Raw genomic sequence first — 24059 nt, forward strand, 5'->3', positions numbered from 1 at the left:
ACTTTTCTGATCCTATGCCTTTCCCAACTTGTTCCCTCCAACTGAAATGCTCTGACCCTCCCTTCAGCTTTTGGCCTTCTTCGAGACTGCCCTAAGTACGCCTCTATCTTCTCAGTGCTAGAGGCACCGCAGAACACTCCCTATAGCACCAATTAACTCATTCTGTCTTTTTTATAACTACAGTCAGGACTTTTCCCCCCATGTTCCTTGAGGACTTACATAACATATAAAATAGCTTTCCATTTTCCATACTGCCTCATACATTCTAGATCAAATATTTATGGAAGTTATCAGAACTGGAGGGACTTGGAATTCTGAGTCTCAATCATGTCTTTATGGTAAAGCAATCAATGACCACAGAGTTGAAATGGCTTCACTGCTAAAGTACACATTGATTGAGCACTCTAAGTGGCAAGCCCAGAGATGAACTAAACAAAAATTCCTGACCTCAAGGAGCTCACAGTCCAATAAAGGAGAAGAGAATTGTAAACAACAATTACCAAAAGGAAAAAAAAAATCCACACAGTGATATATGAGGTATGAACAAGGTCCTATAATAACAGAAGAGGGCACCTAATTCAGCTGCAATGTGGGTAGTTAAAGGCCTCCTCTGCAGAACTCAACTCAGCTCATATAATAGTTAAAAAGAGAAGGGAAGTAGGTGAAAGGTTCCCTGACATTGGTCTTGGCAATGATTTTTTGGCATTGACACAGGCATCAAAAGAAAAAATAAACAAATAGGACTATAGCAAACTAAAAAGTTTCTGCACAGCAAACAATCAACAGAATGAAAAGGCAACCTATGGAATAGGAAAAAAAATTTGCAAACCATATATCTAATGAGGGGTTAATATCTAAAATATATAAGAAACTAATACAACTCAATAGCAAAACCCACAAAAAACAAACAAACAAAACCCAAATAACTGGACTTTAAAAATAGGCAAAGGACCTGAATAGACATTTTTCCAAGAAGACATACAAATGGCCAATAGGTATAGGAAAAGATGCTCAACACCACTAATCATCAGGGAAATGCAAATAAAAACCACAATATCACCTTACACCTGTTGGAATGGCTGTTATCAAAAAGTCAAAAGATAACACCTTAAACATACACAATTTTTATTCATCAAAAAATAATTAAAATGTTTCATTTTAAAAATAAAATAAAAATCAATAAAAAAAAGAGAAAGGAAAGACAAATGTAACAAGCCAAAGCAACAGCACCTAGGAAGACAGAGAGGTGGAGAGCAGGGAGCTTGACTTGAGCACGGCTGCAGCTTGAAGGATATGGGAGGGGCAGGTAGGAGAAGAGCCTGATGTGCCTCTTTTGAATAAGTGAATAAAGGAATGCATGCAAAAGGAAAACTAATATGTGCTTTCTACTTGCAAAAATACATATACTCTATTTGAGGTAATACATACTTGCTTTGTGTCTTGTATTATTGGTTAAGGGTCAATAGGAGGCAGTTGGAAGTAGCACTGGATTAAGAACCAGGAAATCCAAGTTCTGGTCCTAACTTTGTCACTAACTACACAACTGCTCTTGGGAAAACACTTAGTGCTCATCTAGGAAATAAGATGTTTGAAATAGATTCACTACTATGTCTTCCTATCTCAAACATCTATTTTCATGCTAGAATGGAAGAAGGAACGGTTTAATATCGACAAAGATGGACAAGAGAGACTTTGCAGAATGAAACTTTTTAAAAGGAGTAAGATGACAAAACCATTGGAAGAAAGTGTGGGAGGGATTCAGGGAAAACACAATCTCAAAATATCACCCCACAGCTTACTCATTAATTATCAAGGGAGGAAGGTACTTTTCAATGTAGTATTCTTGCCAGAAAAAAAAAAAATTTTAACTGATTCTAACTATGAGTGAAAAAAAATCAGAAAAATCCAGATTGTGGAACATTCTACAAAACAACTAGCCTGGACTCCAAAAATGTCAATGTCATGAAAGAAAAAAAGGAAAGGGAACTATGCCAGATTAAAGGACATCACACATGAAAAGATGCTCAATGTTACTAATCATCAGGGAAATGCAAATCAAAACCACAATGAGGTATCACCTAACATCTGTCAGAATGGCTATCATCAAAAAGAACACAAATAACAAATGTTGGCAAGGATGTGGAGAAAAGGGAACCCTGTGCACTGTTGGTGGGGATGTAAATTGGTACAACCCCCATGGAAAACAGTATGGAGGTTTCTCAAAAAAGTAAAGATAGAACTACCATATGACCCAGCAATTCCACTGCTGGGAATATATTCAAAACAAAAACAAAAACACTAATTAGAAAAGACGCATGCACCCCAATGCTCACAGAGGCATTATTTACAATTGCCAAGACACAGAAACGACCTAAGTGTCTATCAACAGATGAGTGGATAAAGAAGATGTAGTATATGTATGTGTACACACACACACACACACACACACACACACACACAAATGGAATACTACTCAGCCATAAAAAAGAACAAAATTTTGCCATTTGCAGCAACACGAATGGATGTGGAGGGCATTATGCTAAGTGAAATAACCTAGACAGAGAAAGACAAATACTGTATGATATCACTTATATGTGGAATCTAAAAAATACAACAAACTAATGAATATAACAAAAAAGAAGCAGACTCACAGATATAGAGAACGAACTAGTGGTTACCAGTGCAGGGGGCGGGGAAGGGGCAATATAGGGGTGGGGTAGTGAGAGGTACAAACTCCTGGATGTAAGATAGTCTCAAGGATGTATTGTACAACACAGGGAATATAGTCAATATTTTGTAATAACTGTAAATGGAAAGTAACCTTTAAAAATTGTGTAAAAAAATAATAAAATATATATATATATCAAAAAAATTTTTAAAAGGACACCAAAGAGATCAGACAATTAAATGAATATGGTTGAATATCAGACAATATATTTGTATTGATATCAAATTTCTTGAGTGTGATAATGTTACTGCGATTATTTGGGAGAACATCCTTATATTTAAGAGATCCACGCTGAAGTATTTAGGAGTGAAGTATCATGATATCTGCAACCTACTTTCAAATGATCAATGGTTCAGGAAAAAAAAAACACACATATGTGTACATATGTATATATGGAAAGAGAGACAAAAGTGGCAAAATATTAACAATTAATAAATCTAGATGAGAGGTATACAGGAATTCATTATACCATTATTTAAACTTTTCTGTGTTGGAATTTTTTTCAAAATAAAAAGTTGCATGAGGGGAGGATGAGTGAAACTTAGGCAGAAAAGAACAAGGTCAATCTTGAAAGAGGCAGTATAAGAGATACAAAAGTAGTAATTTAAAGACCAAAAAGAATTAAGAAATAGAGGTGTTAAATATATAGGATATAATTATAAGTGGTGTAAGAATTAGAAATCAGCAGAGATTTCAAGAAAAAAATGGCATTCTAACAAGGTATTAAAGGCACAGCAGAGTCTTCGGTGGGCAGAACTAAGTGTCTTTTAGGAAAAGGAACATGAACAGAAGTGTGCCAGCCACGGTATGTTTATACAGAAACACTTATACACATGTAAATATAGACATATAGACATACAGACATACACATATTTCATATATGAAGTTATGAGACTGCCCTTTTGGACAAAAGGTACAAATATGGGTTAGAGCCAGAATATGAAGAGCTCTGCAGACTCTGGAAGGGTCTGGATTCCATACAGGAGATAAAGGGAACTCTTGGAAGTTTTTTTGTATTTTCCCCCTAAATAATAAAGGGCTTCCCTGGTGGCACACTGGTTAAGAATCTACCTGCCAATGCAGGGGACACGAGTTCGAGCCCTGGTCTGGGAAGATCCCACATTCTGTGGAGCAACTAAGACCATGCGCTGCAACTACTGAGCCTGTGCTCGAGAGTCCCCGAGCCACAACTACTGAGCCCGCGTGCCACAGCTACTGAAGCCCTTGCTCCTACAGCTCATGCTCTGCAACAAGAGAAGCCACCGCAATGAGAAGCCTGAGCACCGCAACAAAGAGTAGCCCCCGCTCTCTGCAACTAGAGAAAAGCCCACATGCAGCAACAAAGACCCAAAGTAGCCAAAAATAAATTAAATTAAATTAAATTAAATTTTTTTAATTAAAAAAGAATAATAAAGTAATGCCTGCTTGCTTTGGGGGAAGACTATTGCCCTGTGTTTGTGATGCTTGCATTCACTTGGGATTCCAAATGACCTGGGGAGAGAAAAGGAGCATCGCCTAACTTCTCTGCAGTTAACACTTAAGGCTTTGGGGTCCTTTATTTGGCAGGGAGAATTGGTAAAGTGAGTAATACACTATTTTTGGAAGATAAGGCTGGACAGTATGAAAATGTTAAGTTTGGACCAATGTTTAACCCTGGAACTGCACCTTAAAAACCAGTACAGTAATAGAATGTTCTTTTGGCCAGGTGCCCACTGAAATTTATAAGGGATTCCAAAAGATACTTGTGTGTGGGCAGGTCTGTGAAGACAGTATAGTCTTTTGACCTGCGAGGCCCAGAGGCCCTTTCAGTGTGCCTATGAGGTGAAAACCCGTCATAATGACACTAACATATTACTTGGCCTTTTTTACCACCCTCAAGTGGATTTTCTAACTACATAACAATGAATTGAAAGCAGATGCCCATGAGAACATAGGTGTCTTATTAAAGAGATCCATGTCAGTTTCTAATGTATTCATAAATGATAATAAAGATGACTATATATAAAAAAGTAATGCCTGCTTAATTTAGAAAATATAGAAAAGTAATAAGATAAATATAAAAATCATCCTATCTTTATTAGTAATATTTTAGTGTATTTCCTACCAACCTTTTTTTTTTTTTGGCTGCATTGGGTCTTCGTTGTTGCACGCAGGCTTTCTCTAGTTGCAGTAAGCGGTGGCTTCTCTTGTTGCGGAGCACGGGCTCCAGGTGCACGGGCTTCAGTAGTTGTGGCACGTGGCTCAGTAGTTGTAGCTCACGGGCTCTAGGGCGCAGGCTCAGTAGTTGTGGTGCACGGGCTTAGGTGCTCCGCGGCATGTGGGATCTTCCCAGACCAGGGATGCAACCCGTGTCCCCTGCATTGACAGGCGGATTCCCAACCACTGCACCACTAGGGAAGTCCCCCTACCATCTTTTTATGTAGTTTTAGAATCACAGCTGAGCCCATGTTGCTTTTTTTTACTTAAAATAATCATTTCCCTATGTTATTAAAAACCTTACATTACTCTAAATGGTTGCATCAAATGTACATATCCAGATTTGCTTCACCATTCCTAAATACTAGATTTTTAGATTGTTTATAAATTTTTTATATTTAAAAAAAATATTTAGGGCTTCCCTGGTGGCGCAGTGGTTGAGAGTCCGCCTGCTGATGCAGGGGACACGGGTTCGTGCCCCGGTCCGGGAAGATCCCACATGCCGCGGAGCAGCTGGGCCTGTGAGCCATGGCCGCTGAGCCTGCGCGTCCGGAGCCTGTGCTCCGCAACAGGAGAGGCCACAACAGTGAGAGGCCCGCGTACCTCAAAAAAAAAAAAAAAAAATTTAGCTCCTCAAAGTATTGAAAATAGAATAACCATATGATCCAGCAATTCTACTTCTGGGTATATACTCAAAAGAACTGAAAGCAGGGACTTGAACAGATATTCATTATGGTAAGAATGCTTAATATGAGATCTACCCTCTTAAAATTTTAAGTGTACAATACAGTATTGTTAACTATGGATACAATGTTGTATAGCAGACATCTGGAACTCATTCATCTTACTTTTATCATTTTTTTCTATCCCGGCTATTTTGATAGGTAAAAAGACAATGTATTAGTCTGCTTGAGCTACTATAACAAAATACCATAGAGAATTGCAAAAACAACCGACATTTATTTCTCACAGTTCCGGAGGCTGGGATGTCCACGATCAAGGTGCTGGCAGAGAGCCAGCAGTTCCTGGTGAGAGCCCTCTTCCTGTGTCTTCACATGGCAGAGAGAGGGTAATCTCTGTCTCCTTCTTCCTCTAACCCCGTCATGAGGGCCCTACCCTCATGACCTCATCTAACCCTAATTACCTCCCAAAGGCTCCATCTCCAAATACCATCATACTGGGGACTTCAACATATGATTGGGGGTGCAGGGGTGACAGTTCAGTCCACGGAAGATGATATCGTACTATTTTGATTACAGGAGGTTTCTAATAAACTAGTAAGATGAAAATTATGTTTAAGGAAGATCAACTTAGTAGAAGCATACTTGATGAAACAGACAAAATAAGGGAAGCAATCTTGGAAGTTTTACAATAATCAAGATGAAGAGATTGATTCATTCATTCAGTGAAAATGCATTTATGGAGCACCTAAGACACAGAAGGCACTGAATGAGGCACAAATAAAAGCAACTACGGGCTGCAGTAGTAGAAGCTGGAATGGAAAGAAAACAAAAAGTGTAAGAGGTATTTTCAAAAAATGTCAATTAAATTTGGTAACAAGATACAGGGGGCAAAGAGAGTATAAAGTTCCTATGTATTACAAGTTACTTGAGAACAGGAAAAATATCTAAGTCATCTTTGCGTCCCACACAGTTCTTTTAAATTATGATACTGAATAAATGCTTAAGGATTAAAAGTGAGTCAAAGAAAACATTCTAAAGATGGAAAAAGACCATGGAAGATAAAGACAAAATCTTGGGGAATGCTCAATTAGAAATGGAAGGAAGAAATCAGGAATCTAAAAGGAAAAGGAAGGAGTCAGAGAAACAGGAAGCGAAACAAGACTGTGCTGAAGAGCTAACCTGAATGTGAAAAGCAGCAAAGGAGTCAAGGAAGTGAGGAAGGATGACAACCAAGATGTGGATTTGACAATAAAAGGAGTCACTGGTCATGACAGTTTGAAGCCAGACTGCAGAGGATTAAAGATGAAGCCAGGGGCAAGGAAAAGGAAGTAACTACCTGTTCCTTAGGAAATCTTGTAGTAAAAGGATAAAGGAAAACTAGACAGGTAAACGATTCCTGAACACGCATAACTCTGCCAGAAATGCCTACATTGGCCTCTGCACATGCAGTGAGGCTAAGGAAGCTTTAAGGAAGTATTTACAACATTCGCCCTAGCTGGGAGCCTCAAACAACCAGGCGGGTTGAATAATACAGGAAAGATTCTATCTGTACCACGTATGAAGAGGCAGCAAGTCTTCACAGTTGCTACTAACAGCTGGTTTGGTAAGTGGCCTTAAGAGGTCAGAGAAAGTAATACCTGGAGTGAGAACTTGGTTTGTTGGATTTTAGCTAACGTGTGCTCAACCAGCTTACGTCAATTAACATTCTTTTTTCTGTTTGTTTAGTCTCACTATGAGACTGTTAGAGGCTCTCCTCAAACACCCGTAGATGTTTGGCTGTCCATTCATATTTGAGAGGGTTATGCTTAAATGCTGGCAAAGGTTCTGTGTCAATTGATGAGCTTCACTGCAGAGTAACCATGCCAAAACTTCTGTATATTTTTAAATATCAAGGAACTGAGTAATAATAAATTTATTTGACTGCCTAATATGCATGGGACTATTTAAGAACACTACTGTTTGTAAGAAAGCAAACATCAATTTCACTTCCTAAAATGCTTAGGTTTCTTGGGAAGTTAGTTACAAGGAATAGAGGTAAAATCCACTGTCATTATTTTATCTCATTTGAAAACACACTTTAGGAAAGATGCCTAAATGACAGCTAACTTATAAATAAATATAAAGTTTCTGTATACGTTCAGAAAAAGAAAGAAAATCACATATTTTTATCTATCTGAGATAAATGATGTATAACAGGTATATAATTTCATAGGAATATAATCAAAGAAATACCTGATCTCATCAAAGTTAGAAAGTCTTTTTATTGTAGCAAATGTATAAGGTAGTCTGGAAACTACTGAGCTTCAAGCATGTGTGGTTCCAGTACATTCCTTTTACTCTTTTGTCCCCTTTTAATAATTATTACTGGTTTTACAGTGATTATTTCTTTTTTTTTTTTTAACTGGGGTATAGTTGGTTTACAATGTTGTGTTAGTTTCTGCTGTACAGCAAAGTGAATCAGCTATATGTATACATATATCCCCTCCTTTTTGGATTTCCTTCCCACTTAGGTCACCACAGAGCACTGAGCAGGATTCCCTGTCCTTTATAGGATGATTTCTATAGATAAAAGGAAGCATCAGTTTCCAGAAACTCAATGTCCCCAAGTGAGAGGTATCTCGGGATTACTTTATGCTAAAAGTACAAATGTAGGTGAAACTCAACTACTTCACCAATCTTTTATTTAATAAGGGCAATCAAGTAAGTATCAAACAGCTTCATTCCAGGCAGTCCAGATACAAATCTAAACTGGATTTTGTCAAATGCTAACATGTTTTGAACACAAATGCAACACAAAAACCTAAATTCCTTTTTTTCAAATACAATATTAATTTTGCTAAGCTGTTGTACATGCACACGTGCACTCACACACATGTACACATAAACACACACACCTTATGGGTTTTAAAATGCTATTCGTTTTTCATTCCAAACACGAAGGATTCCAGTGAGGAGGATAAAATGGCACAAATGACAGCATGGTTGCACTATGACAAAATATTCCATATTTCCTAGGGAAAAAAAGGATAAGTTTCACCTAAGTACACTGAATTTCACTTAAATACCTAAATCAGTAGTTCAAGTTACAAAATTTACACTTTTTTTTTTTTGCGGTACGCAGGCCTCTCACTGTTGTGCCCTCCCCCGTTGCGGAGCACAGGCTGCGCACGCGCAGGCTCAGCGGCCATGGCTCACGGGCCCAGCCGCTCCGCGGCATGTGGGATCTTCCTGGACCGGGCCACGAACCCGCGTCCCCTGCATAGGCAGGCGGACTCTCAACCACTGTGCCACCAGGGAAGCCCCAAAATTTACACTTTTAATAAAATTTTAATGGATTTCATTTTTCCCCAAACATTACAAAACACGTGCTTAAAAAAACAACCTGATGGGATTAACATATGTATAATATAGATAATCAGGACTTCCCTGCTGGCACAGTGGTTAAGAATCTGCCTGCCAATGCAGGGGACACAGGTTCAATCCCTGGTCCGGGAGGATCCCACATGCCGTGGAGCAACTGAGCCCATGTGCCACAACTACTGAGCCCGCGCTCTAGAACACATGTGCCGCAACTACTGAGCCTGTGTGCTGCAACTACTGAGCCCGCACGCCTAGAGCCCATGCTCCACAACAAAAGAGGTCATCAATGAGAAGCCCGCACACCGCAATGAAGAGTAGCTCCCGCTCACCACAACTAGAGAAAGCCCACGCGCAGCAACTAAGACCCAACGCAGCCAAAATTAAATAAAATTTAAAAAAAAAAAGAATTAACAAGGACCTACTATATAGCACAGGGAACTAATAACCTATAAGGGAAAAGAATCTGAAAAAGAATATAACTGAATCACTGTGCTGTACACCCGAAACTTACACAATATTGTAAATCAACTACACTTCAATAAAAAATTTTTTTAAAAAAACTTGAAGCAACATAGAAAAACATACTTCCTCCCCTAAAACCCACCATCAAGGGGTAGTCATCTTCAATTAATATTTTAGTAAATGTTCTTCTAGCCTTTGCAGGTAAATGTATGTACACAGGAACAAGGAAGTAAAAATTTTAAAGAAAAAAGTTAGCAGATGGCCCACACGATATGATGGTAATAGTAATTTACCCAATTGATTTGCTTGCAGAAGAATCTCACCCCCACCCCAAACAATCTCATGCCCCTAAAGTATAACCACTGGAGCAAGAAAAATCTCTCTGCTCGGTAATCAACTCTATAGAAACCAAATTATTCCTGCCATGCCTTAAATCAAGGTGGTACACTAGTGACTAAAGGAAACAAATCTTGAAGGAGATGAGAGAGCATGTTGTCTCATTCTAGCTGCTTTTAATGTTACCTCTAAAAACCTGCTCAAATATTTCCATCTCTTGCATGTTTCTCAGTACTGCCTAAGCCCCGAATGCCATTCTGCAGAGGCTCCAAGTTGAGTCAGCACATTGTTTTTATGATTGCAGATGGGCAAATGGAAAAACTGAGGCTTTGCACACTCCCATAAAGATCAGATGATGCCCTCAGTCTGTCTTTGCTAGCATGGGAAAACATTCTCTCTCTCAGATTACCAGCCCCCCCCCACCCCCGCACTCCCCGCACAAAAAAAGAAGAAGAAAAAAAAAAAAAGAGCATAGAGTTTCATTTTGTCTCTTCTGGTTACCTGGTACCCCAAAACCTCAAGAATCATACTGACAATGACAGTATGAAATGCAGAGTGACTAAAAGTCAGGGTTTTTCCTAGCCTCTGTAAAAACGACCCAAAGAAAAACCCTTGGTAAAATGGGGCCTGGAGAAGAAAGGCACTACAGAACCACTTAGATACTAAGCAAATGCAGCCTTTTCTGTGCTCATCTTCTAGCCCAAATCCCAAGTCTGATACAAAACCACTCTAAACATTAGACAGAAACAAATTAACTTTTAAACTCCCAAGCTCCAGCCAGCTATATTTTTGGTCTCTTTGACACATTTCATACAGCCTATTTCTTTTTTTGTATATCTAATCTGAATCTGAAATAGAAATGTTACTCTTTCCTAACAAATTTCCCAAAGAATGACAATGTCAGTCGTCAATAGAGCTTCACTCTATACATATGTAAGTGTTAAGTAAAAATGCCTAACTTTTTTTAAGGAAAAAATAAAGTCCACTACAATCAAATGAAACATAAGGTAACCCCCCCAAAATTCACATATTTTTGAAAAGCACTTTCCTATTTTAAGAACCATGTGTTACCTAATAAATGAGTTCAGCAAGGTTGCAGGCTACAAGATCAATATACAAAGATAGATTATATTTCTATATACTACCTATGAACAATCTACAAATAAAAGTAATAAAACAATTCCATTTACAATAGCATCAAAAAAATTTTTATTCCAAGTATTTTATTTAACAAGAAGATTGCAAATACACTGAAAAATACAAAACATTGTTGAAGGAAATTAAAGAAGACCTAAATAAATGGAAAGATATCCCATATTCATGGATGAAAGATTTAATATTGTTAACACTGCAATACTCCCCAAATTGATCTACAGATTCAATGCAATCTCTATCAAAATTCCAACTGCCTTTGCAGAAATGAACAAGAAGATCCATGAAAAATTCATACAGAAATGCAAGCAATCCTGACAATCAAAATCATCATGAAAAAGAAGAACAAAGTTGGAGAATTTATACTTCCCGATTTCAAAACTTAGTATAAGTTTTGGTATAAGGGACTTCCCTGGTGGCGCAGTGGTTGAGAATCTGCCTGCCAATGCCGGGAACATGGGTTCGATCCTTGGTCCAAGAGGATCCCACATGCCACGGAGCAACTGAGCCCATGCGCCACAACTACTGAGCCCGCATGCTGCAACTGCTGAGGCCCGCACACCTGGAGCCCATGCTCCACAACAGGAGAGGCCACTGCAATGAGAGGCCAGCGCACTGCAGGAAGAGCGGCCCCTGCTCGCAACAACTAGAGAAAGCCCGTGCGCAGCAACGAAGACCCAACGCAGCCAAAAATAAATAAGTAAATACATTTAAAAAATTATTTAAAAAATAAAATTAAAAAATAAATGAATTTATTTATTAAAAAAAAACTTAGTACAAAGCTACAAGAACCAAAAGAGTGTGGCACTGACACATGAAGACATAGATCAGTGGAAAAGAATTTAGAGTCCAGAAATAAACCCTCACATTTACGGTCAATTGACTTGTGACAAGGATGCCAAGATAATTCAATGGGGAAAGAGTAGTTTTTTCAACAGATGGTGCTGGAACAACATGATATTCACATGCAAAAGGATGAAGTTAGACCCTTATTTCACAGCACATACAAAACTTAACTCAAAATGGATTAAAGGCCTAAATGTAAAAGATAACCTATGAAAGTCTTAGACGATAACACAGGCATAAAACTTTGTGACCTGAGACTGGACAATGGTTTCTTAGATATGACAATAAAAACAAAGCAACAGAAGAAAAAAAAAAAGAAAGAAATTGGACTTCATCAAAATTAAAACTTTTCTGCTTCAAAGGTTACTACCAAGAAAGTGAAAAGACAACCCACAGAATATGAGAAAATATTTGCAAATTATATACCTGGTAAGAAACTAGTATGTAGAATACATAAAGAACTATTATAATTCAATAATAAAAAGATACAATTAAAAATGGGCAAAATATCTGAAGAGACTTTTCTCCAAAGAAGATAAACAAATGGCCAATAAGCACATGAAGTGATGCTCAACATCATTAGCCATTAGGAAAATACAAATCAAAACCACAATGAGATGGGACTTCCCTGGTGGTCAAGTGGCTAAAGACTCTGCGCTCCCAATGCAGGGGGCCTGGGTTCAATCCCTGGTCAGGGAACTAGATCCCACATGCATGCCGTAACTAAAGATCCCATGTGCCGCAACTAAGACCCAGCCCAGCCAAAAAAAAAAAAAAACACAATGAGATACCACTTCACACTTACTAGGATGGCTATAATTAAACAAACAAACAAACAAATCACAATAACAAGAGTTGGCAAGGATATGGAGAAATTGGAACTCTCATACCTTATTGGTGGGAATGTAAAATGGTGCAGCCACTTTGGAAAACAGTTTGGCAGCTTCTCAAAGAGTTAAAAATAGAGTTACCATATGACCCAGCCATCCTACCTCTAGTTATCCACCCAAGAGAACTGAAAACTTATGTCCACACAAAAACACGTATACCAGCAGTCACAGCAGCATTATTTATAATGACCAAAAACTAGGCTGAAACAGCCTAAATGTCCATCTACTGATAGGTGGATAAACAAAAAGTGGTATATCCATAAAATAGAATATTATTTGACCATAAAAAATGAATGAATGAAATACTGATACATGCTACATGTATGTACTTGGATGTACTGATACATGCCATATGGATGTACATGGATGAACCCTGAAAACGCTACACGAAGTAAAAGAAGCCAGACAGAAAAGGCCACATTGTGTATGCTTTCATTTATATGAAATGTCCAGAACAGGCAAATCCACAGAGACAGAAAGCGGATTAACAGTTTCCAGGGACTGTGGGGAGAGGAGAATGGAGAGTGACTACTGATGGGTTTCTTTCTGGAGTAGAAAATGTTCTGGAAGTAGACAGTAGTGATGGCTGTACACCTTGTGAATACACTAAAAGCCACCAAGTTGTACACTTTAAAAGGGTGAATTTTGTGGTATGTGAATTATATTTCAATTTTTTTAAATTTTAAAGTAACCATTTGTTTCAGCAGTAAAATGTTCCTAAGGAGAAATGGAATGAGTTCTCTGTTAGTAAAGGTTAGCTTTCCCTAAGACCAGGACTCATAATGTTCTCAGCAGATTTGAATATTTTCCAGGTATGTTATTCTACAAAGTTAACAAAGGGATTTTTGCAAAGACTGGCTATGATTACCCTATCCTAACACATCAACTATTAACACTTCTTCCATGTTTCCTTTCAGTCTGTATACATGTATATTTTTACATATCGATAATCTATGCAAAATAATCAGCAAAAATTTTCCCGTACTGCTACATGGCTTTCAAAATGATCATTAAATGGTTGTGATTAGTTGACACCTACAATTTTCTTAACTCCTTCCCCTCCATGTCCATCTTGAAGTGTTAGATATATTTATCTCAAATTTTTCACTATTTCTAGATATTTTTTGCAATATATATACAACATGAAAAGCCAACGTAACTCTTTTCTTCTCCTGAATTATATCACTGAATTAACATTTCCAGGGGAAATTACTAAACCCTTTGTAGGACATTTTTATGACTCCTGGTTGCCTTCTAAAAGTATTAAAAAGTTACATTGCTATAAGCAACAAAAACTTGCTATATTAGACATTGCCATTTTTTATGCTTTTGATGTAATCAATGTTAAAAGATTTTATCTGAGTAATCTGAGATCTTCCTTTAGTCTTCAAACGCTAGTTCTTCAAAGGTTTCCAAAATCCATGAGCACTTGTTCTATTTCTTTTAAACTTTGTGGTTTTTTTCAGTCACTTACAGTTAAGGAGAACGAAGAATTTTTTTAAATTCAGCATTCTTACTCTAAGGAGGGTAGAACACGTAATCAATTGCCTTGTTTTCCTTAAAAATATATACACATGTGGCCATCTCATAAGTAACAGCAACCGCTAAAAAAGCCTAGAATTCAATCACAATAAAAAGAAAAACCTAACAATTAGCCACTTTCAAGATTTCAACATCCAGGGTAACTCCCTGGCGGTCCAGCGGTTAGGACTCGGCGCTTTCACTGCCGTGGCCCGTGTTCAATCCCTGGTTGGGGAACTAGTATCCCGCCAACCGCAGCGGCCAAAAAAAAAAGATTTCAACATTCATAACAACTGTCAGCACACATGGCCCAAGGCGTCTCTCTTGACTTGCAATCTTTAGTCTAGAGAAAGACCAAGAACAACGTGGAAGAGTCTACAGAGCCATTACATAAAGATAACGGTGGACGGAGCACTAAGCGCCAAGTACTACTAGAAGCATTTTCATGTTCATTATCACATGAATCCTTACTGAGCACCTTATGAGTTACAAAATATCCCATTTTACTATGGAAAAAACTGAGGCTTAAAGAGGTTAAGTTACTTGTCCAAAGTAGATCCAGGAAGAGCACATTTTTCTTAACCTTTATGCTAGCAGGTGAATTTTAAAATTCACGGGATGTGAATTTAGAAAAAAAAAAAATCCCACCTAGGTCTGACAGCAAGGGGGGGTTAAGTATGAAGAAATGAGGATCTCACCATCATTACAGCAATATTTATGATCAACGGTTGCACAGATGTAAAAGTGGGGGAGGGTCAGCACCCCCATTATCTTCATCAAGCCCTAAGCCAGTCTAATAAACATCATCTACAGAAGACGCTTGTTCTTAGTCCCCTTTCTTCCCCTTCCACAGCCTGCCACCCCTAACATCTCTCTATGTAGACATTCTGGAGGTGCCAGTGATGTGATTTGAAAGAAAGAATGCTTCTTATTGTCTCTCCTTTGCAGTGTTGGTAGGATTTGGGGTTTCGCATTTGTGTTCTGAGAAAAAGATGATGAAAAGACAATACTAAAATTGTATTCAATCCCAGTCATCCATTTCCATGTATTTAGTTTAATAAATGTTCTTTATACGCCAAGCAAATCTTACTGGAATTGATGCTGACTACCAATTAAAATACATGCATTTAGAGAAAAGGGCCCTTTAGAAAGAAACATACTACTTTATATGTAACTAAAGTTTTGTAAACATCTAATTCGAGTCCAGAGGTTTGTTCTTAAAAGTTTAAGTAGTTCAAAAGCAAATAAAACCATAAAATATTATGTTGGCTCAGTCTATTTTGTGCATTTTCCTGGTTAAAAATATTTTAAACTTGTTTAGGTTTGCTAATAATTAAAATTCACGGGTACGTTACAGTAGTTTGGAATGTTTCAGAATTTAAATAATTCTGAGGCCCTTTTGAGGGGAAGGGGCAGGCGCTACGTAATCCCCATAAAAACCAAGAGAAAAAGCAAAACAAGATCCTTTCCTGTTTTGTCCAGATCATACTAAGTCAGAGCTGATATTCAACTATGGTGTCTACTGACCTAAAAGGCTTCGGTGATTCTAACACAAATAACCCCCAAGTCAGACTGCATCATCTGAAAGAATTTAGCTCACATTATAAAAAACCTGAAAAAAGGGGCCCATAGATGTATGAATGGAACACATGCTTCAAATGCTTTGATGACTATTTCAATGGAAACTTCACAGACCTGTACCTTGAACAAAAATTAAAAGCGCCAAAGAAGTTTCACCCCATAGTCCCAAATCCAATCTTCATTACTCTCACAGAAGAAATAACAACAACAACAACAAAATCATTCGAGGATATCTAAAACAAGTTAACTCAAAGTAAAAAGAAATAGCTTACACTGAACTACCTGAGGCTTCAATCTAGCTATCAAGACCCATTTCTTAAAACACACTCGTAGTCTAACCTTAGGAGAGTAAAAAAACTCAAAGTAAACTAAAATAAAATGAGGTCACACATTCAGACTTATTTTCCATGTAACAAAATGCCTGTCAAAGATGGTTTGAATGCTGCATATCGAAAATATTGACATCAAAATCACAAGGCCAATAAAACCAATGGCAAACCGATACACTTGCTTTTTCCGTGATGCGGCTGCCTTTAACTCTAACAAGAGTTTAAAGGTACCTTGAACTTGGAACCAGAAGTCCTGCTTGTTGGAATGGAGAGAACTCCATGCTAGAACTCCATGCTAGAGTCAGGGACATAGGTTCTAGTCCTGTTGATGCTACTAGCTAGGTGGGTAGCCCTAAGCAAGTCACTTAGCTTTCTCTCCTCAGGGTTTACTTTCCTTAGTTAAGAGGTTGACTAGACCAATGTTTCCTAAACTCACCTAATCACAAGAATTACCTCAGGGTAACTATTAACGGTATGGATTCCAAACCCCCTTCCCTAAGAGATTCTGGTTGAGGACGTCTCTGAGTGAGGCTTAGGAACTAGTTCTTAATAAGTGATCCAAGTAAGTTTTATCATCTGGTAACCTTCACAAACACTGGACTGGATGAGCTGCCTGCCTTCCAGCTCTGATTCTATACTATCTGGATGTTTCAAAATGATGTTCTAAAAATATGCAAAATTATAACAGTATCACATGTGTTATTGCAAAAAGTTAATAAACATACAAGATCAAAGAAACAAATACATCCATCCCTTCACCATCAACACCATTCATACTTTTAAACATCAATAAAGACATCCTCCTAGATTCTAGGCAAGTGGAACACTTTATTTGGTGAGGAAAAAAGTTTTAAATATTAAACTTTCAGCACATTAATATGGAAAGACTTGTGTTATAGGAAGAGAGGTTTGTAGCCCAAATGTTTTAAGTGAAAACTACACATTGCATTCTTCCCTTAAAGAACATCATCTGATGAGCTTACCTGTTCCTAGTTTTAAAAAAGCTAAAAAACAACCTGTCTCTAGCAGCTATGAAACAGCGAGCTCTGCAATACTGGAATGCAATTGTTACAAAGCTAAAAGAAACAAAACAAAGCAAAACAAACAACGAACTGGGTGGCTCAGAGACCACTACCTTCTGTTAGGAAGGTTTTGTCAGGTATAGGGAGAGCGTCCAGGGCACTTTCTGCACACAAAGGTAGCAACCTTATTTAACTCTTCCTTCCTCTACACTACGTTGCTTTAGACAGTTTTTCCAAAATTCTCATAATCCAGTAGTGGGATTTACTTTTACTCTCTGTTTTAGATTTATAAATAACTATAAAACTCACAAAAGAAAAAGACTGATGGCGTGGACCACAGCGGGGCAGGGCTGTACAGGATGCTCACTGGCAACCATTTGTCACATAAGTGGCTACAAAAGATGTAAACAAAATCAAGACTGAAACACAAAACTGTGTTTGGGTCAGCCTTGCAACACAAACAGATATGAGACTAAGAGTGAAACATGACTACATACTTTAGCTATTAGTCAAACACCACAGTGTTAGCATAAAACACTGTCAAAGTGAATCTTGACGCTTGACCTGCAAATAGTGGAAATGGAATTGTTTAGATTTAGGGTCATACAGGCCAAAAATTGATTTAACAGTGAAAGTGGGGACACCAACTGTTAGGTACAACATCACAGAAGCACTGGGTTTAAGGCCATATATATGTCTAAATACCTTTCTGTGTTTGTTGCTCTCAACAAGCCCTGAGGCAATGCGTCGACCAAACCTCACATTCAATTAAAACAGAAACGTAAAATCAGGGTCAAGGGGATCAGCACAATAGAATGGTTAGGAGGGCAGGTTTGGCTGTGACACAGACCAAGTTAAAACCCCAAATCAACAAACTGCTGAATGACCTTGAACACATCATTTCACGTATGCCTCAATTTCCTCATTTGTAAGATGGAGATGATGCTTTGCTCAGCTATCAGATTTAAACAAGGTGATTCATGTAAAGCACTAAGCCCTGTACCTGGTAGAGAGTAAATAAACAGGCAATAATAATAGTAAGCTAACTGTAAAAATTAGCATAATTACTGTCTTGCAACCTCAAGTAAAGGTGTAAGTTTCCTGGCAGCCAGGCAAAAACTTCTAATCATTTCTAGACATTTACATACACTACATAAAGGTAGCTTTTCATTTCTTTCCACACTACAGAAAATTTCCCCCTCCTTAGTAAAGAATAATTCAGACTAATGATGTAGAGCTCTATCCAGGAAAGGCTTCAGTGCAGACATGTTTAATTAGAAAGGATAATTTTCAATGAGATCTGGATTAAGGATCTAACCAGTTTGGTAGAGTTACAGTTGGTGTTGTTAGAAGAAAGAGGAAAAAGAAGAAAAAGCCTTCAAACCATCCCACACACCATTACTCAACAGAGAAAAACAACAGCAGGTTGACTGTTCACATAACTTCATAATTGAATTAGAAAATGAAAAAGAAAAAATAATCAGGTGAAAATTTTAACTAACACAAAAGAAAGAAATAACAGTTATTAGTAAGGTGAAAGTGACCAAACTCATCAAAAAAAGATCAATGAAGGGAAGGTGAAAAATTAGTTATTCCTACAGTTTCAGTAACAAGCACCCACTCTATCCTTTTAAGATCATGGCTTAAATTTCCCATTTGCAACCAACTTTCTTTGCCCACTCTCCCTAATATGCTACTAGCTTGAATGTACCTTTAATCTGTACTATCTTCTTAACTGAATACATCATTCTGGTTACAGACAAAAATAACATCTTGTGCATTTTTTTTTAATATAATTCAGGGGAGGGCTTCCCTGGTGGTGCAGTGGTTAAGAATCCACCTCCCAATGCAGGGGACACAGGTTTGAGCCCTGGTCTGGGGAGATCCCACATGCCACGGAGCAACTGAGCCCGTGTGCCTCAACTACTGAGCCTGTGCTCTAGAGCCCGCGAGCCACAACTACTGAGCCCGTGCACCACAACTACTGAAGCCTGTGCACCTAGAGCCCATGCTCCACAACAGAGAGAAGCCACTGCAATGAGAAGCCTTGCGCACCACAACGAAGAGTAGCCCCCACTCGCTGCAACTAGAGAAAGCCCGCATGCAGCAACGAAGATGCAACGCAGCCAAGAATAAAATCATTTTTTTTAATTCATGGGAAAATATTAGCAATTCAATCTTTAAAGGATCCATTTCAAAGAAAATACTGTGAGAAGTAATTTGGGGAGAGGAAAAAGTTCCTAGTAAAAATAAATCAGTCATAGGAAAACTGTTCAAGGACAATCAAAAACAAATTTCAAAATAATGCAAATTTTGAAATTTTGAGTTAGGGGAAGGATTAATGAGTTGCAAGGTGCAGAACTAAATTCTCAAAGTGAAAAAAGATACAGAAGTGAAGAAAAGACTTCAGCAGGGAGTACACACCAGTGCTACCAATCCATCAGTAGATATGCAAAAATTCTGAATAATAATAAAAAAACATAGACTATATTATCTGTATCAATATTGGGAAATTTAGCAACAGAAAGAAAATAAAGTATTTCAAAGCCATTTTCAAGAATTTCAAGATATTTTTCTATATTACAGATACTGCAGCAAAATGAAAGAAGAGACTGGTTAGATGCTCTAATTAACAATTTAGTAATGAAAGAATAATGACGTCCCAAAAGAAGCTTTGTCACCTAGAGATAATGGACATTTTCTTTTTACTGTTTAAGAATCCAGAAGAATCTCCTTATGCTTTTAAATGCAAATTACCAATCTCTGAAGCACATTCTGCTCTATTCCTTTATCTGAAAATTACCGCAATGTGATTCTGTTCCAGAGAGGACACCATTCAGGCAAGAAAATGGAATTAGGACAACTACACACTCTATGTTCAAATCATCACATCCAGTGAGCTGTCACCACTTACACATGACCTTTTTCAGTGGACAGACCACTATCAGTGATCAAAATCCTATTTGAAGAAGGAAGAGTTAGCTTTGAGGACTATCAGTTCATTAAAGGTCACACACACATTCTAACATAATATATGAACATGCACCAGCATCATAACAATTTAAAAACTCAGTATCCCTTGGCTTTCAAATAACAAAACTAGCTATTTACTGGAAACGTTTTTAAAGCTAGAATTTCAGTGATAATAGTATGAGTTGCTATTTACCTGTTCATTACATGGTAAAACAAACCAAAAATACCACGATGCAAGAAAGGTGAGCACACCACACTCTGCACTTCTCTTCCCTGGCAAAACTCCCTGGAACAGTGAACAGTGACTTGGAGACATGCTTCAATTTAATGCACCAGGTGATCAAGGTTAAAAAGAATGCTTTTAAACCAGAAAGTCTCAAGAAATAAATAAACCATAACAGAGGAATTCATCCCATTGTTAAAGGTCCAAGCTTTCTGCCAAAACCACACTTGGTTTGGGAAATTTTATTTGTTGTCAGATAAACATAAACAAATAGTGAAGAAAGCTAGGTAAGATAGAGCCTCATAAAAGGTTAACTTACCTCTAGTCTTTCCAAGTTATATATTAACGAATAGCTTTAGTTTTTAAAAAACCCTCTTTTCTAGCTAAGGCAAGTCATCCAAATGAGTGAATTTTTTTGGTGATACCTGGCTTATCCCATACCATATTCTCCAAAGCGGACCCTAATCTCTCCCACAGGTCACCAGACAACCAGGAACAGAAACTACTGAAAATGCACTTCCAATCTCTGAAACGTCAGTGATTGTATAGGGTTTAGAAAAGCTGTTTAAACGTTTTCCAAATGCCTGCAATTAGTACAGGTCAACCAAATGGCATAGCACGGCATGAGCGGGTCCCTACTTTCATCTACCCACTCAGAATCCGGGCAATGAATGCAGCAGACCTCTCAAGACCAGACTGCAGGGGGGAAGAGTACCATGCACAGAAAATAGGAACCCTGCTTTTTGATATGGGAAAAAGCAAGTGATGGCAGTCTTGTGCTTTTAAAGAACCTAGAAGCGCTTACTAGTTCAATCCATCCCCAAATCCATGCCATCCTTTCAACTTTGCAATTAAAAGAGAAGAGAAATTCCGGTCAATTCGCCTTGGGGGGTTGTTCTGAGGGTAGAGGACTCAAGTAGGGAGGAGGATGGAGAGAGAAAGAGCAAGCCAATGAAAGACAGCAAAATTTCCCACCTTTCTTGAATTCTTCCAGCATAGCGTCCAACTTGGTGTCATTGAAAACAAAGTGCAAGGGGTGGTTATAAAATTTAGTGATGGTTTTCAGGGGAGTACAGTCATCTGGATCCACGAAGGCCAAGTCTTTGACAAAGAGGAGGTCCACGATGTTGGAGCGCTCCCCCTCAAATACTGGAATCCGAGTGTAGCCGCTCTCCATGATCTCCGACATGGTGTTGAAGTCCAGAATGGCTTCGCCGGTGATCATGAAACAGTCCCGGAGGGGAGTCATCACGTCCTCCACGGTCTTCGTGCGGAGCTCCAGCGCCCCTTGGATGATGTTCAGCTCCTCCTTTACGAGGTCGTTGTAGGGGTCTGTGACCCGGAGCATCTCCAGCAGTTTTTCCCGGTTATAGACGGTGCCTATCTCCTGGCCCAGGACGCAGTCCAGCAGCTTGCTTACGGGGTAAGAGGCGGGGAAGGTCATCATCATGAAAAACTTGGTGAGGAAGATGGTGTTGGCCCCCACAGCCAGGCCGTGCCGGGAGCAGATGGCCTGGGGCACGATCTCCCCGAAGATGACGATGCCGATGGTGGAGACCACCACCGCCACGAGGCCTGAGCCAGCTATGTCGTCGAGCAGGATGGTGAGCGTGGTGTTGACCAGCACGTTGCCCAGCAGCAGCGAGCACAGCAGGTAGTTGCCCTGCCTGCGCACGGGCTCGATGCGCTTGGCGTAATTCTTCTCCTTCTCCGTGCCGCAGTTCTGCACGATGCGCAGCTCCATCGGGTCCAGGGCCATGAGTCCCAGGTTGAGGCCGCTGAACATGCCCGATAGGCACAGAAGCAGCGAAATGAAGATCACCTGCAGCCAGAAAGGCAGCAGGAACTTCTTCTCCTCCCCCACGATCATCTTGGTGTCCTCGCCGTCGTGATAAATCCAGGTGGTCTCGGCCCACGGGGGCGGCGGGAGCCCGGCCACCCCGGAGCCGCCCTTGCCCCCGACGGCGCCACCCGCAGACCCCGGGCCGCCGGCGCCCAGGGCTGGCGTGGAGAGCGACGTGCACAGGTAATAGGACTTGCTCTTCTCCATCTTGCGCAGCGGTTTGATCTCGATCTCAATGATGCCTGATGTACGGCGATTGAGAATGATATGGGGCAAGATGATGATATCTGATGTGCGGATGCCGCAGCGCTGGGGGCCGCTGTCCGGCTCCGGCGGCGCAGGGCCCCCCAGCCCGCGCTCACCCGGGCTGTGGCGCCGCCGCTCATGCTCTGTGAAAGCAATGCGGGACCATGTCTCGTTGTTGATGTTCTGCCCGTACACCCGCAGCTTGACCCGGGTCCGCTCGCTCACCCGCAGCGCCCCCCCTTCCATGAACGACACGTCGTTCGTGTCCTCCAGCCGCAACCCGATGATCACAGTCTCCTCGTTCTCGCCCGCCGCTGTGCAGCCGCCCGCGCCGCAGCAGCAGCTCAGCAGAAGCAGCGGCAACAGCCGTCCAGCCGCCGCCTGCAGGACCCCCCGGCCGCGAGAGCTGAGGCTGCGGCGCGCCGCCATCTTCCAAGTGGGCAGTGCGGCGGCTGCCTGCCCGCCCGCCATCTTTACTTCGGGTTCACAAGTGCCCCAGCCAATCATAGGGTGGCTGCTCCAGCTGCGGCTTCATCCTTCCCACCCGGCGGCGCGAGCGCAGGCACCGGCCCCTGGGCGAGACTGCAACGCAGTGTTCGCACCCACTGCTCAGCAGTCCGCCTCCCTGACTGACACTGACTCGGCCTGGGCCAGCTCAGGAACCTCGAGGCTGGCGGGAGGGGGGAGAGGGGGGAGAAGTACCAGCCGCTCCTGCGAGAGGCAGGCAGACCAGCTAGCTAATCACGAGCGGGCGTCCGCCCTCCCAGCCAGGGGGCTGGAATGGGGGCGTGGCCGTGAGCGGCGCCGCGAACCAATGGCAAGATAAATGGGTGGGGAGACGAGGGCCAGCGTCCTCCTCAGCACGCCAAGTTTCCAGCTGAAAGGCGCGTGACTCTTGTGTATGTGCGAGGGGAGGAGGTGTGGCCAGCCGGTGCCCGAGAGCCAGTCACAGATGAGAGCTGTACGAAAGGGGGCGGGGCCCTACCTCCGGCTGCCAATGAAAAGGGGCCATTCGCGAGTCCGACAGCCCGGAGGGACCTCGGTAGTACATCCCGGCCCTTGGGTTGCCCCGCTGGACTAATGTCCCGAGGCGGCCCGAGGCGGCTGGTTCTCGCTGCGCCACGCTGCCGGCTTCCGCGTGCTCAATGCCCGTGCAGAGAGGCTGCGCCTTCCTGCCCCAGGAGCCCAAGAAGCCGACTAGGGAGGCTTAAGATGCACAGTACCCTAAAATGAAGCCGAGCCACAGGCCGTGCTCCCCTTATTTATTCGTGCGCGCCTCTCCACTCGGGATAAGCGGTGGCCGGTGGGCCCCAGCACCGCACAGACCCGGTCTGCTGGAGCCTCTCGCCTATCCCTAAGAGACAAGCGCCCTCTGCAGCTCACGGTCAGGTGGCGCCACCTGCCGGTATCACGGGCGCCCTGCAACGCTTTCCAGGTCCGTCGCAAACCCCACACGGTGAGCGGGAGGTGCGGAAATTAAAGTAGTTCCCCATCTTCCAAGTCCTAAGAATCCCTTCATTTTCTTACTGAAAGTCCCTGGCCCCATTCCATATTTACTGAATGGGTAGGACCCAGGAATCTGTATTTCTAACTGGGACTCGGGCGAATTTGGGAAATGGGACGGGGCAGACATACTAAGCAGATCCATAAAGGCTCATTCTTAAACAC

At 40.8% G+C, this 24059-nt stretch overlaps 1 protein-coding gene across 11 annotated transcripts in view; it reads right to left on the reverse strand.

The window, feature by feature from the left end:
- CNNM2 (cyclin and CBS domain divalent metal cation transport mediator 2) overlaps nt 1–23159 on the reverse strand; it is a 152680-nt gene extending 129521 nt beyond the window's left edge. For 4 of the 11 annotated variants that reach the window (XR_010935774.1, XR_010935773.1, XM_067709510.1 and 1 more), the window contains exon 1: nt 21278–23145. Coding sequence is in view for 4 of the 11 variants with exons in the window: in XM_067709510.1 (XP_067565611.1) it covers nt 21278–22898 (1621 nt within the window). In the remaining 7 variants the exon portion in view is untranslated. Of the gene's footprint in view, nt 1–21277 lie in introns of all 11 variants that reach the window. The other 7 variants (XR_010935776.1, XR_010935778.1, XR_010935777.1 and 4 more) reach the window with 3 other exon arrangements.
- Nucleotides 23160–24059: the final 900 nt, after the last annotated feature.

This window comes from Pseudorca crassidens, chromosome 16 (assembly GCF_039906515.1).
Source record: "Pseudorca crassidens isolate mPseCra1 chromosome 16, mPseCra1.hap1, whole genome shotgun sequence".
Taxonomy (NCBI): domain Eukaryota; kingdom Metazoa; phylum Chordata; class Mammalia; order Artiodactyla; family Delphinidae; genus Pseudorca; species Pseudorca crassidens.